At 26.4% G+C, this 12275-nt stretch overlaps 1 protein-coding gene across 3 annotated transcripts in view; it reads right to left on the reverse strand.

Moving 5' to 3' along the window:
* The window catches only part of arm (armadillo), an 82365-nt gene that overhangs the window by 5872 nt on the left and 64218 nt on the right, over nucleotides 1-12275 (reverse strand). The window contains exons 13-14 of one of the 3 annotated variants that reach the window (XM_075364227.1): nucleotides 10934-11030; nucleotides 5092-5130 (exon numbers count right to left, since the gene is read on the reverse strand). The exons of 1 other annotated variant lie outside the window; for it this stretch is intronic. In XM_075364227.1, coding sequence (XP_075220342.1) covers nucleotides 5120-5130; nucleotides 10934-11030 — 108 coding nt within the window. In that variant the 3' untranslated portion in view covers nucleotides 5092-5119. The remainder of the gene's footprint in view (nucleotides 1-5091; nucleotides 5131-10933; nucleotides 11031-12275) is intronic. One more of the 3 variants, XM_075364226.1, reaches the window with a different exon arrangement.

Consider the following 12275-nt stretch of genomic DNA (forward strand, 5'->3'; position numbering starts at 1 on the left):
TTATTTACATGTTATTCTGGTTTATACATAAGTACTTCCCTGAAACACTTCCAGAATTTCTCACAGTTGGTAGTTTCTTGGAATGATGTAAAAGAGCTGTTGATGGAATTTTGTAGATGAAATGGGGTGTAGGAGGAGTGTTTGCAGAGTAGGAGGATTGAGGAACAGCGAATTATTGTCCAACATGATTACTTTTTTTCTAATAGCATATCTTAAACTTTGAATTATTATTAGATAAAATTTTTTTTTGTTAGCCTTTGGAGGGAAAATTCTAGATAAACAGAAATGCAAAGACAATCAACGTGATCTTTTTGAACTGATATCTAGTGAATACAATGCCTTTTTTTTTTATGCAATGACTTTTCACTATTCTCTGATGGTTGGCTTTGGCTTCCATATATTATTACAAGTTATGGCAATCAAAAAGGGTTTTTCTGTCACCATTAAACTAATGAAAGCTTTATTTTGTTTTTGGTTAGCAGCTGTACAGAAAATTTCATCAATACTGACATTTCATAGAGTTGGCTAACAATTTCCCCTAATAATGGTATGTATTTTTTCAACATGAGTTGATGTTCATTCATAATTTCATATTTCCAATTGTTATTCTGCTTAGTTTACAGCAATTAAACCATTATGTATGGTTCATTCATTAATATCAAAACTTGTTGCAGTATTTCAGAAGTTTTTTAAAAGTATACAGGTGATAAAATTAAATTAGTCTTTAATAAATTATACACAAAACCAGACAACATTACAAATTGATATAAGTGTAGATAATAGAGTTAACAATATTAATATTAGACAAGGAAGATTAGCGTAAATTAAATACAAAAGGGACTGTTAAGATATAAACTAACACTAACAAGAAAACCAACATTTAGAACAAAACTGCTGTACTGTAAATAACATACAAAAAATGTCCTTGCATAAAATTTACAATCATTCAGTAAAAAGAAAAGGATTATTACATAATGTCATAGGACATAAACCACATAATAAATTGTGTGCACTTATGGATGCAAATGCAATGAAGTGATTTTATGAAACAATTATTTTAATATATTTTGAAGTAAATCATGTTTATATTAAAAAACGTTTATATTCCATTTTGGAATATTATTATTACACGACTGTTTTAAGTAAAATGTATTAAACAAAGATAAAAAGGTATAATACATGTACTCAAATATGTGATTAATAATTATAATTAAAACTACTAAAGAATCTGAAAGTTATCAAAATTAATTATAGACCAAATTCAATCTGGCAAAAATAACCTTAGATCAGTTTTCAAGATGAATAAATATTTCATGACAATTTAAGTTTATTGAATGAAAAGAAAAGCAATAATCAATGAAATTTTTGTAAATGTATGGGTTCTGAAAACGTAATAAAACTTTTTTAACAATACGAATCGACTAATGAATGAATGCTATATTCTGTCTCATAATGCTCTTACAGCAGACATGAATAATCAAAATTCCTTCAGATGAGTTTATGTTTTATCACATATTATCAGATTAATTTGTATATTGATCTTTATAGAAAGAATATACAATTTTCTGTAAAATGTTGAAAAAATAAAAAGTCTGAAAAATTATTTGTAATGTATAATTTTAATGCGAGTTAAAGCAATACACGAGATATTTTTTCACATCGGAAGAAAGGGCATATTAATTAGTTTAAACATTCTAGTCTTTGTTATGACTGTGATGCATGTAAAGACCCTGAGATGTAACAGGCAATGATTTCAGTTGCTTTCTCTGACAATAATAATGATCACTACACATACCATACCTGTGGTGAACAGAGTGAAGCTGCCACTTGTAGGCTGAACATCAATTAAATTTTGGTGGGTTTGGCATGCTGATAGGCAACAATGCACTTGATAAGGTGATAAGGATAATGAGAAATTATTTTACTCCTTGGATTTCCTAGTAAGCAGGGCATGTAATACTCTTGAAAAAAGTCTATTTAAGCGATGATGCAATTTTCATGTCAGGTTGTCTACAATTATTACTGTTAAGACATTAAACACAACACTCATATAAGGGTGATTAATTTTAAAAAGTACCTAAATAATGAATCTCTAGTTAACTTTATTTAAGCACAAATATTTGCCCGTTTATGTACTAGTTACTTTGAACTAATTCTAATTTTTGATTTTTTAATATTTTTATTTGTAGATTTAAAATCACTTTATATTAGAAAGAAAATAGCATCCCTTGATTACTTTCATCAAATATTTTTAAAACACTGACAATATGTAAATCAGTAGTGCTTTCCAAGGTGTTTTGCTGGTTAGTTTATACTTCCATAAGAGAATAGCAAAAAGAAATCGTCCTAATTTTTTTTTTTGAGCAAAAAATAAAGAATCACTACTATATAATACAATATATGTGTATTACAATATGGTGTGCCGGGCCTGAAGAAAATATTTAGTAATTGTGTAGTGTTTATTAAACCTCTCAAAAAAAATTTGAGATAAAAAAGATCACAATACAATTCCAACATGAGAAAATATAGACGAAACAAATAATTTTACCGATAATTTTATTGCTAACTGTAATAAAATGTGATAATATAAAACACCACACCAAAGTATATCATATAATAACCAAATATTACAAATAGGCGGAAAAAAAAATCAGCAAGCAATAATAAATGGTATGTTTTTTCAAAACTGAGATGAACTGTTTTTGCATACATTGTGTTCTTTTTTTGATATTACATCAATCAATATAACAAGCGCTAAATAAAAGCATTAAAAATAGAAATATTACAAATAAGAAAAAGTAAAAACAAAGGACAAATAAACTAATTAGTGGTTAATAAATCCATAATCCAATACATTATTAGACACAAAGATAACATTAATAACACTTATTAAATAAAGCCATTAAAACCAGGTTGTCAAGAACTTGGTAGGCCACAAATCATATGATTTATCAATGTATTTAGAAGAGTTTAAACAATATAATCTACAAGAGGATGTTAACTCACAGGCATACTATTTTTCCAGTCATTTTTTACAAAGAAACTTATGTGTAGAATCCTACTAAAAAATTGTCATGAACTGACCTATTATGTAACATTGTCTTATAACCGAACAATGGCAAATTTGGAGTGGTGATATTACTTACAATATGATTCAACAGCTTCTTTTATTCTTAATATTTATATATTTACTGCCAGCACTTGTTTATGATAGTATACATTCTAATTTTCCTTCATAATATTCATACAATAATTTTGTTAAATCTTTAAAAATTACTTAAAGAAAATCGACATTTTGAAATTTAATTTACTCTGATGCTTTTACTGATTATCTAATATCTTTAGAGTTCATTTTAATGCATTTAAGATGAAGTTTCTTGTGCTATTTGTATAATTTAAAGTTCCATACAACAGTAACAACTGTCACTTTTTTTATGCACGATAATGGAATGTTAAAAAAAATTAACATAAATTGCATTTGAATTATTGAATATTACAAAAAAAAAAAAATGATATAATGCAGTCCCAAATAAAATTTATAATTCTTGGGATGGGTAGTTTAAGTAAGACTTAAAAATTAATTATTTAAGCCTTAAATAAAGTCGCCAGTTGTAAGCGACACCATTCCTACTAAAAGGGGCTTAAACGAACAAATAATTAATTACTAGAAAAAAAAAATCATTAATACCTTTATAAATATTTCATCCAAGATTATTTATATTTATTTTAAGTAACTGTAAACACCACTGGCTAATGTATGACCAGAATTACCAGAAATTAAAAGCTTACCAGAATGTCTACAATTATATAAGTTTTATCATAAATAAATGAAGATACTTTCTTTTCAGCCACTTTCATAGTTTTATTAGCATAGCAACACTAAAAATTATTTAATACAAAACTATCTTCATCCATCTATTGACTGATCAATGCACTTTGTAAAATATCAAATGAAATGTTAAAGGTAAATATCAGCTGGAATTAGGTATTAAAATAACAAAATAAGTGACGAACAATATAAAAATCTAAAAAAAAAATAATACTAATATAAATACCTATAAAATTTTATAGCAATTGGTAAATTCAAAGATATCAAATAAATAAATTAAAGAATCTAAAATCATAATTAAAGAACTACCTCTAAAGGCATAAAGAATGTTTTATCTCTGGATGTTACTTGGAACTATTCTGCATAGAATTTTAATGAGTTATGTAATTCCTTTTATTGTTTACTGAGAGAAGGAAGGAAAAAAAGTGTTTTTAAACTTGCTTGGTAAAAATGCAAGTAACTGACTTTTTTCTCAAATTAGGTTTTTTTGTCTACAACCCCTAAAAAAAAGAATATTTACCAAGCAATCATAGTAAATGACTGGTTTTGAGAAATATATCTATATATATCAACCAAAAGAAATCTGACCCATTTTCAGAACAACAATTCGGTAATCTGGATTGAAAATTAAAAAATATATATAAATAATTTACAAGCATTTCACATTTATAATGACAAACCTTGCTGTTAATTATAAGTATAAAATCATCACTAATGACAAATCAACCAGTTTACTTTTTCTTTCTTTTTTTATTAGAAACCCGTATAATTCTACACTGAATGATGTTTTTTCTTAATAATCAAACATATTTTCTCTTCACCTCAATTCTAAAATAAGTATGTTTTTTATATTCATCCTTAACAAACAGCAAATATGGAGTATAATTAAAGCAAATAAATAGACTAATCTCAATAATAAATACACTAGAAATTGAGTTAGTATACTCATTAATGCCATTACCATACTTGTGTAAACATGCAAATAAAACATGAAGTGTACATAATTTTTCAATAACTCGTTTCTATATGGTTTTTTATTAACATTTTTTCATTTGATTTAAATTCTATAAGTACTAATTATTGGTAACAACAATCTATTATAATAAAATAAACTGCTGATAAAACAATTGACATAAAAAAAACAACCTAAAACGCAAAAAGTTAAAAAAAATGTAAGACAGACAAGTGAGATCATGCTCATGCAAACAAAAAACTGTACAACAAAGCACAACAAGAAAACTAATTAAGGCAGCTAATGTTACCTGAGAGACCATACTGCAGTTAAGATTCTCAGTAACCACCTTAAAGAGAACGATATAAAACCATTACAATAACGATAAAATTAACACTTTACAGTGTTTAAGAAGCCATTATAAATCAAAACAAAACCACAAACATACTGAAAAAATATCTTTTTTTTAAATTCATAAAATGAAAGAGAAAATGAACAAATAAACCTTTAACTGTCAATAAAAAAATTCTCGTAATAGATAAATTTTTTACTTTTAATATTTTAAAAACTAAAACTTCACAGGCTTCTTTAGTTGATTTCACCCTCACACTCAATTATTATTATCAATAGTTAAATATCCTTTTCATTATTATTACTATACATAATTTAACTGCTGTTGCATTTTTATAATCTTTTTTAATGACTTAATAATATCTTAAACTGGCTGCTGTTGCCTTATTTTGTTAATCAGCTAGTCCTGTATGGAATTTATATATTAAGAAAGATTACATTTCAGTCAAAAAAAAAAAAAATCTTAACATTTAATCTATAATCACTTGTTCATCAACATCAATTAATTACATCATAATTCAACATAAATGAAACAAATCTTCATTTGAGAATAAAATTAATAAGAATGTTATATCCAATTTGACTAATATCACATTTTTAAATACAGGATTATATATTTTTACAAAGAAATGTAAAATTCAGGAGTCCCCACAAATTTTCTAGAGTTAATTCAACAATAACAAAATTATAAAAATAAAATATTATAAAATCTCTTACACAATTATCGTTACAAAACTGACAAAATACAAACCTATTACGGAAAATTATGATAAAAATTATCACTATTTCTGAATGCTCTCTCAACATTGTGTAATTATAAAAATCAGTATGAACCAATCCTACAGTAAAACCTAAAGTAAAACTGAAGACTAATTTTGAAAATAAGTATTTCAGACTTTGTATAAAATAATTAAAAATAGTATAATAAACTCCATGCTGTTAAAATATACAAAATTTGTTTAAAAACTTACAGAAGTTGTTTAATATCACACAAAAGGACAGCAGTACTACGACACAGCTGACAGTGATAGCCATGGTGTAGATTATTAGTATACTTCAATGTGACACACATCACACTATTACCAGTAATCAATTTAAGAACTACTTAATTAGCAAATGTCAAATATGTTTTATTTTTATTTGGTTAATATACAGCTTGTAAACAATGAATTCTATTCAAACTAGATATAACTTTTAGGAGACATATTAAATGATCCAACAAGTTAACGGTTAGTAAACCACAAGCAATTTTTAACACTGAAAGTTATACACATCAATTGATGGTTGATTTTTTGAGAAATTTCAAAAGACACTTCAACAACTTCATGTTACAAAATCTTATGGCAGAAAAATTTAAACTGTCATAATACAGCCAATTTTACCTCAGTCTAATGGAACAATCAATTGTGATAAGTCAGGAACTGTTGGATAGCGAAAATTGAGAAATATTATCAATGAGGAAATTGTGAAAGATAATGAAATTTGTAAATAAAAACATCATTGCAAAACTAATATGAACAAAGGAGGGGGGTATTTTGAACAGATCTCATATACATAAGTTTAAAATCCTACAATATGAACATTATGTAGTGGAAATTAATTTAAAATAAATGAATAATACTGTTAAAAATGCAATAATATTTGTTAATAAGAAAACTGTCCTACATTACAATAATCTACAAGCTAAAGGTATTATTTTTACAACAAATGTTAACATGCAATTTAACAATAAAAAACCGAATAATGATCATGATGATAAATGAAAAAAAAAAGGAAATTAAAATTACCAACTTTTTAAATAAATATTCAACCTCTTGCTAATCCATCTGCAATTAACCTCCTTTATGGCTAATACGCAATGTCTAAAAAGTAATTTTTGTAAACTTTCCTTAGATTTCAAAACTATTTTGTTATCTTCACACAAATAAATTTATTTTAATAAAATATTCCATTCAATAAAGTACAATTACAGAAAACTATAATCATAGTTCAGTTTTACATATATGTATAAACATTTTTGAAGTGTTATCACAGTAACTTAGCTTTATCATACTATTGGCAAACCCAATTATGTCAAATCTTTAGAGGGTATAGGTAGAGGTTCTATACCCTGAAATAGGTGTTGTAAACCTGTAATCACATTCATGAAATGACATTATCATTTTTTTTAAAACTGTCACATAGACAATAATTATAAGGTACAAGGTACATGATTACTGGAGAAAGTATGGTAATAGTTTTATACAGTTATTTTCTATCTCCCAAACCTTGTGCGCACGCGCGTGCACATACACACTCACACAAACGAATACATAATTACAAAGATATTTCAGTAGGACTGAAAAAATGCTTCATTATGAAATGCCAAAACAGAAAATCTTGCTTGATAATTAGAGCCTGTGGTATGGTTACAATGGAATCTCTAATTTTACAGAGATGAAATTCAGGCATACCATTATATGTTATTCTAACAGAACTTGCAGACTGGAACTGAAGTACATATCTTGATGATCAAGGTTCTGAAATGGTGAAACATTGTTGCAAATGCCAATAAGGAATTACTCAGAATCTACTGGAATCTTACTTTTATGAGTTTCTGTTGAGATTTAATAATAATAATAATAATAACAATTTATTTGTAAAAATATGGACTGATATACATGCATTTTGCATCCTCTAAAGAATCATTCTATGTCAACCACAATCTTTCTGAATTACCATTAAGCAGTAGCATCTCATTAGCAGATCCTTTTTATCTAAAGGTAAACAGTTTAATTTAAAATTATTTCTGAATTTTTCAAAAAATTAGATATTGGGGAGAATTCTAATAACAATATTCCAAATTAATTTGATATAAACTAACCTGATTAATGTGCTTCCAGGAGGAGATTTTGAAGGTACATGTTACAGTTACCACATCTTACAGTATATTCTTTTTATACAATTTCTAGAGTTTCTAAATTCCATATTCAAATGTAATGGGGTCATATGTCTTTTATGTAAAATATGAAAGATTGATATAAAATTTACTAACATGCTAAATGAATAGACAAAATAAAAATAAAAATACATTTTTTGTGTTAAAGGGGCTACTACCACCAGACAGGCACCATATAAAAAAAGTAACACTACTGATATAGAAGACTAATAACAGCGCTTAAAAGATCTTCTGGAAGCACAACTTCATATGTTTAGAAGGTTAATAAAAAAGAATTATTCTTTTTGATTTAAAAAATGCTTTTAAAATAGAAAATAAAACTTACACGAGTAATATCTTATTTCTTTCTTAATACAGTAATTGCAACAAGACAAACAAATTTTTTAATAAAGCATTACAGTGGTATAAAATAGATTTTATTGAAGATGAGAAATAACAGAAACACCGAATGTTATAATTTTGCAAGTGATAAAAAATACTGGCAGGTATAAAGTGATTCATACGTGGAGGAATTTCAGAAGATAAAATCAAGAATTTTGTTATTAAATGTGTATATTGTACTTCAATGTACAGTAATTTAATCGTATTTCAATGTTATTTATTGTTCTTTCTCTAGCAAAAAGTATATTAAATTATACATTTTTTTTAGGTAATAATAGTTGGACACTTTTTGGTTACCTTTCACTGGTTATACTTCATAAAAATGCTTCTTTTCTAATTTATGTCGCACTTGGAAAAACAACAATCTGTAAGATTGACAAGTAAATCAACCTTTATGATGTAGCATCTGAACTTTTTATCTGGAAGGTCCCAGGATGGAAATCCAAGTATAAGTAATTATATTTATTTATCTATACAGTACAGTAACAACAGGCTTAAGCCCACTTACAGTTACTGCTGGATGATGCTAATGAATTTTGTAGTATGCAAAAAATGTCATGCATGACCAGGATTCGAATCAGGTTCCTCTACTTCTAGAATATATTAAATATAGTCTTAATTAGAATAAACTCCACTTGGACTGTCCTTATAGAATGAAAAAAGCATTTAAGTGGTAAATAAGCTTAATTAATCACCATATGCAGCAGTTCAAACCCACTAATATTAGCTGTATTTTAAATCTGCCTATTTTTTAAAGTAGTTTCAACATGTTATGTAAGAAAAAGTTTATTTTAGTCGTATTTCTTGAATTAATATCAAATTCCTAAAACAGTTATTTACAAAGTCTTTCTCTCATTCAATATTAACCAGATACACATAGTCCCCTAAAAAGTGACCGAATATTAGTATTTTCATGTTTATTTATAATTAATATTTATCACTACCTAAAACTGTTTTTTAACCAGAAACATAATACCTATTAAACTCTAATAGGCATAGAACACAACTGTTTTAGTAAAAGAAAAAAAAAGGGTGGGATCATACACAAATTAAACAGTAGAATTCAGAAAAACTTCCAATATGGATTATACCAGGTGCAACAAAAGAGGAAATCAGGATTTTGTATTGTTATAATATCTCTTGAACGAGAAGTACAGTGTTGATTTAAGGTTAGAATCAAAGAGTAAGGACAGTTTTATTTGCTTACATGACTTTAGATTGATTTCCCCTATCTTTCTGACTGATAGTGTCACTAGCAAAGAAGACGAATCCTGAATAGAAAGCTATCTGTGTTTTGCAGTTCAGTAAATGTAAATCTGTTTTTACAGTTTAACGTGCATTCGAGAGAAAGTAATTGTGGTCCTCAACAATAACATTCGTCAATAGCATAATTGGTTTGAAACGATCGGAAGTCTGAGTAGTAAGGGACAACCGAGGGCATCAGAACAAGATGTTGAAAGTCTCAGGGAGTCTTTTCTGCATAGTCCTAAAAAAAAAATTTTGTTAAGGCTGGCCGGCCATGAAATAGTGATGTCGATGATGACAGTGTGGAATGATTTAAGGAAATGTTTACATATGTGTACATACCATTTACAGCTATTACACAAGCTTTGAAACCTACTGACTGCAATCAATACGGAAGGAAGGTGTCATAGGAACTATGACATGAGAATCAATAAATGCAATGGCTGGCTATAACTTAATTCTAGCATATGTTTTTAAAGATACTTTCTGCTTTTGAAATTTTACTTTCTGAATAAAAGATTGATGGCATAAAAAAAGTCACTTTATTTTTCTAAATTCACTTATTTTTCTTTTTTTAATCATTTTATTATGAATATTACTACTATTTAATTTAATCACATAATCTAAACTAATGGACTTTACATAAGCAGTAAAATATATTCTTATTTTCTTCGTCCTTTTTTATCATGTATTGAATGTGTTTTTGTTCATTCTACCATCAGATTTTTTATATAAAAAAAAAAAAAAAAACGATTGAGCTTTTAATATTAGATGTGTTAAATATAGTTTAATGAAGTTGTTACTTACCCACTGTAAATTAGCAAAGAAGGAAGAATAAATTATCATGCTGGCTACATTATTTATAATTAATGTTGATAATCTAATTCAATTATATCAAAACATTTGACAAATTACTAACGCTGCTTTCTAAAATTTTAATAATTTTATGCAATGTGATTTTATTATTTTTTTTTAAGACTAATGATGTTTTTAAGAATTAATGATGGAGGTAACGCTGAAAACAAATTATTTGATATTAAATATGGATGAATCAATAAATGCCACAATATTCTTCCTTATAATTAATTACTCAGGAGAGTGCATTTTTTTTGGATATATAATTTATATATAAAATAAAATACCACCATGAAACTGTCAACATAAGTCAATAACATTGTAAAACATATCGTATCATTTATATCTATATTAATATTACAAAAAATTAATGAATACATACCTTGCTGCTGATACCCTCGTCCACCGTGATTACTATGTACACTGGGTGGACCTTGTGCATACATTGCGTCATAGCCTTGGTCAGGCCCAAGCACATCCTATATATATTACATAACAACTAAATAGCATAACTAACATTCTTGTAAACTAAATTTAAAAAAAAAAATAAAATAAAATAAAATAACTAAACTCAAAGCACAAAATAAACAAAAAAATAAATAGAAAGTGCTGCTGCCTCTACTTTCAAGCACGCAATTTTTGCAGTGCACGTGATTAAGTGCAATGTTAATCTCCCTCTACCACATTTATATATATATTATTTACAATGAATTATACTCACTGTTACAGTATAATGCATTCATTTACAAGAAGTATAATAAAAATAATTTAAAAAAATATTAAAAATAATGTACACTCTAACCAAGAAAAATTTTCCTAATAATTCTTTTTTAATTACATACCTACAGAAAAATCTATAAGTGTATCATCTATTGTGTTTCCTTTTCTTTTTTTTTTAATAGAACTGCCATTCTTTATAACTAAATAAATGAATGACTTTAAATGTCAAAATTTATTCTAATACATCAAGATTCTGATAACAAATCAACCTTAACATAACTTCACTGATCTGAGTTCAATTACCCATTATGCTATATATTACGAAAAGAAAAAAAAACGTCTTAATCCCATAAAAACAAGCTGAAAAACAAACAAAATTTAAACAACTACTACAATATTTATAAAGTAATGGTGGTACTTTATTACACTAAAATGGTTCATTAATTATTATTATAATGATTAAGAAAAAAAAGTGAAAGTAATTAATAAAAAAAAAGAAGCTAAATGTGATTTTAGTATAAGTACTTACAAGAAAAAAGATACTGAATAATTAATTTCATTGTACAGGAAAATAAAGTGACCAAAAGGTAAATTTTACATGAAGCAGTCTAATATGAAGTGAAGCAGAGAACTAAATATACGATTGGGAAATATTGAAAATATATAATTCTTTTATAATCAATCATTTACACTATTACCTTACGGTAAACTATTAAAAAAATATAATTTCATCAGAATGGGATAAACAGCTAACTCAAACTGCTAATAGACTAAAGTGATTAAATGCACGACTGAACGACACACTGATTAAAGCTACCTGTGATATTTACTATCTACTGCTTTCATAGTTATTATAAATAATAATTTAATCACCTATTATTATTATTATTTTTTATATTAAGCCTTTAATTAATCCTCTATTATTAATGCATAAAATATAATTTTTTTTTAAATGAATTAAAGAGGTTTGGTCAATTATTTAAAAAACATTCTGTTCAACAAAT

This window comes from Lycorma delicatula, chromosome 4 (assembly GCF_047948215.1).
Source record: "Lycorma delicatula isolate Av1 chromosome 4, ASM4794821v1, whole genome shotgun sequence".
Classification (NCBI taxonomy): Eukaryota; Metazoa; Arthropoda; class Insecta; order Hemiptera; family Fulgoridae; genus Lycorma; species Lycorma delicatula.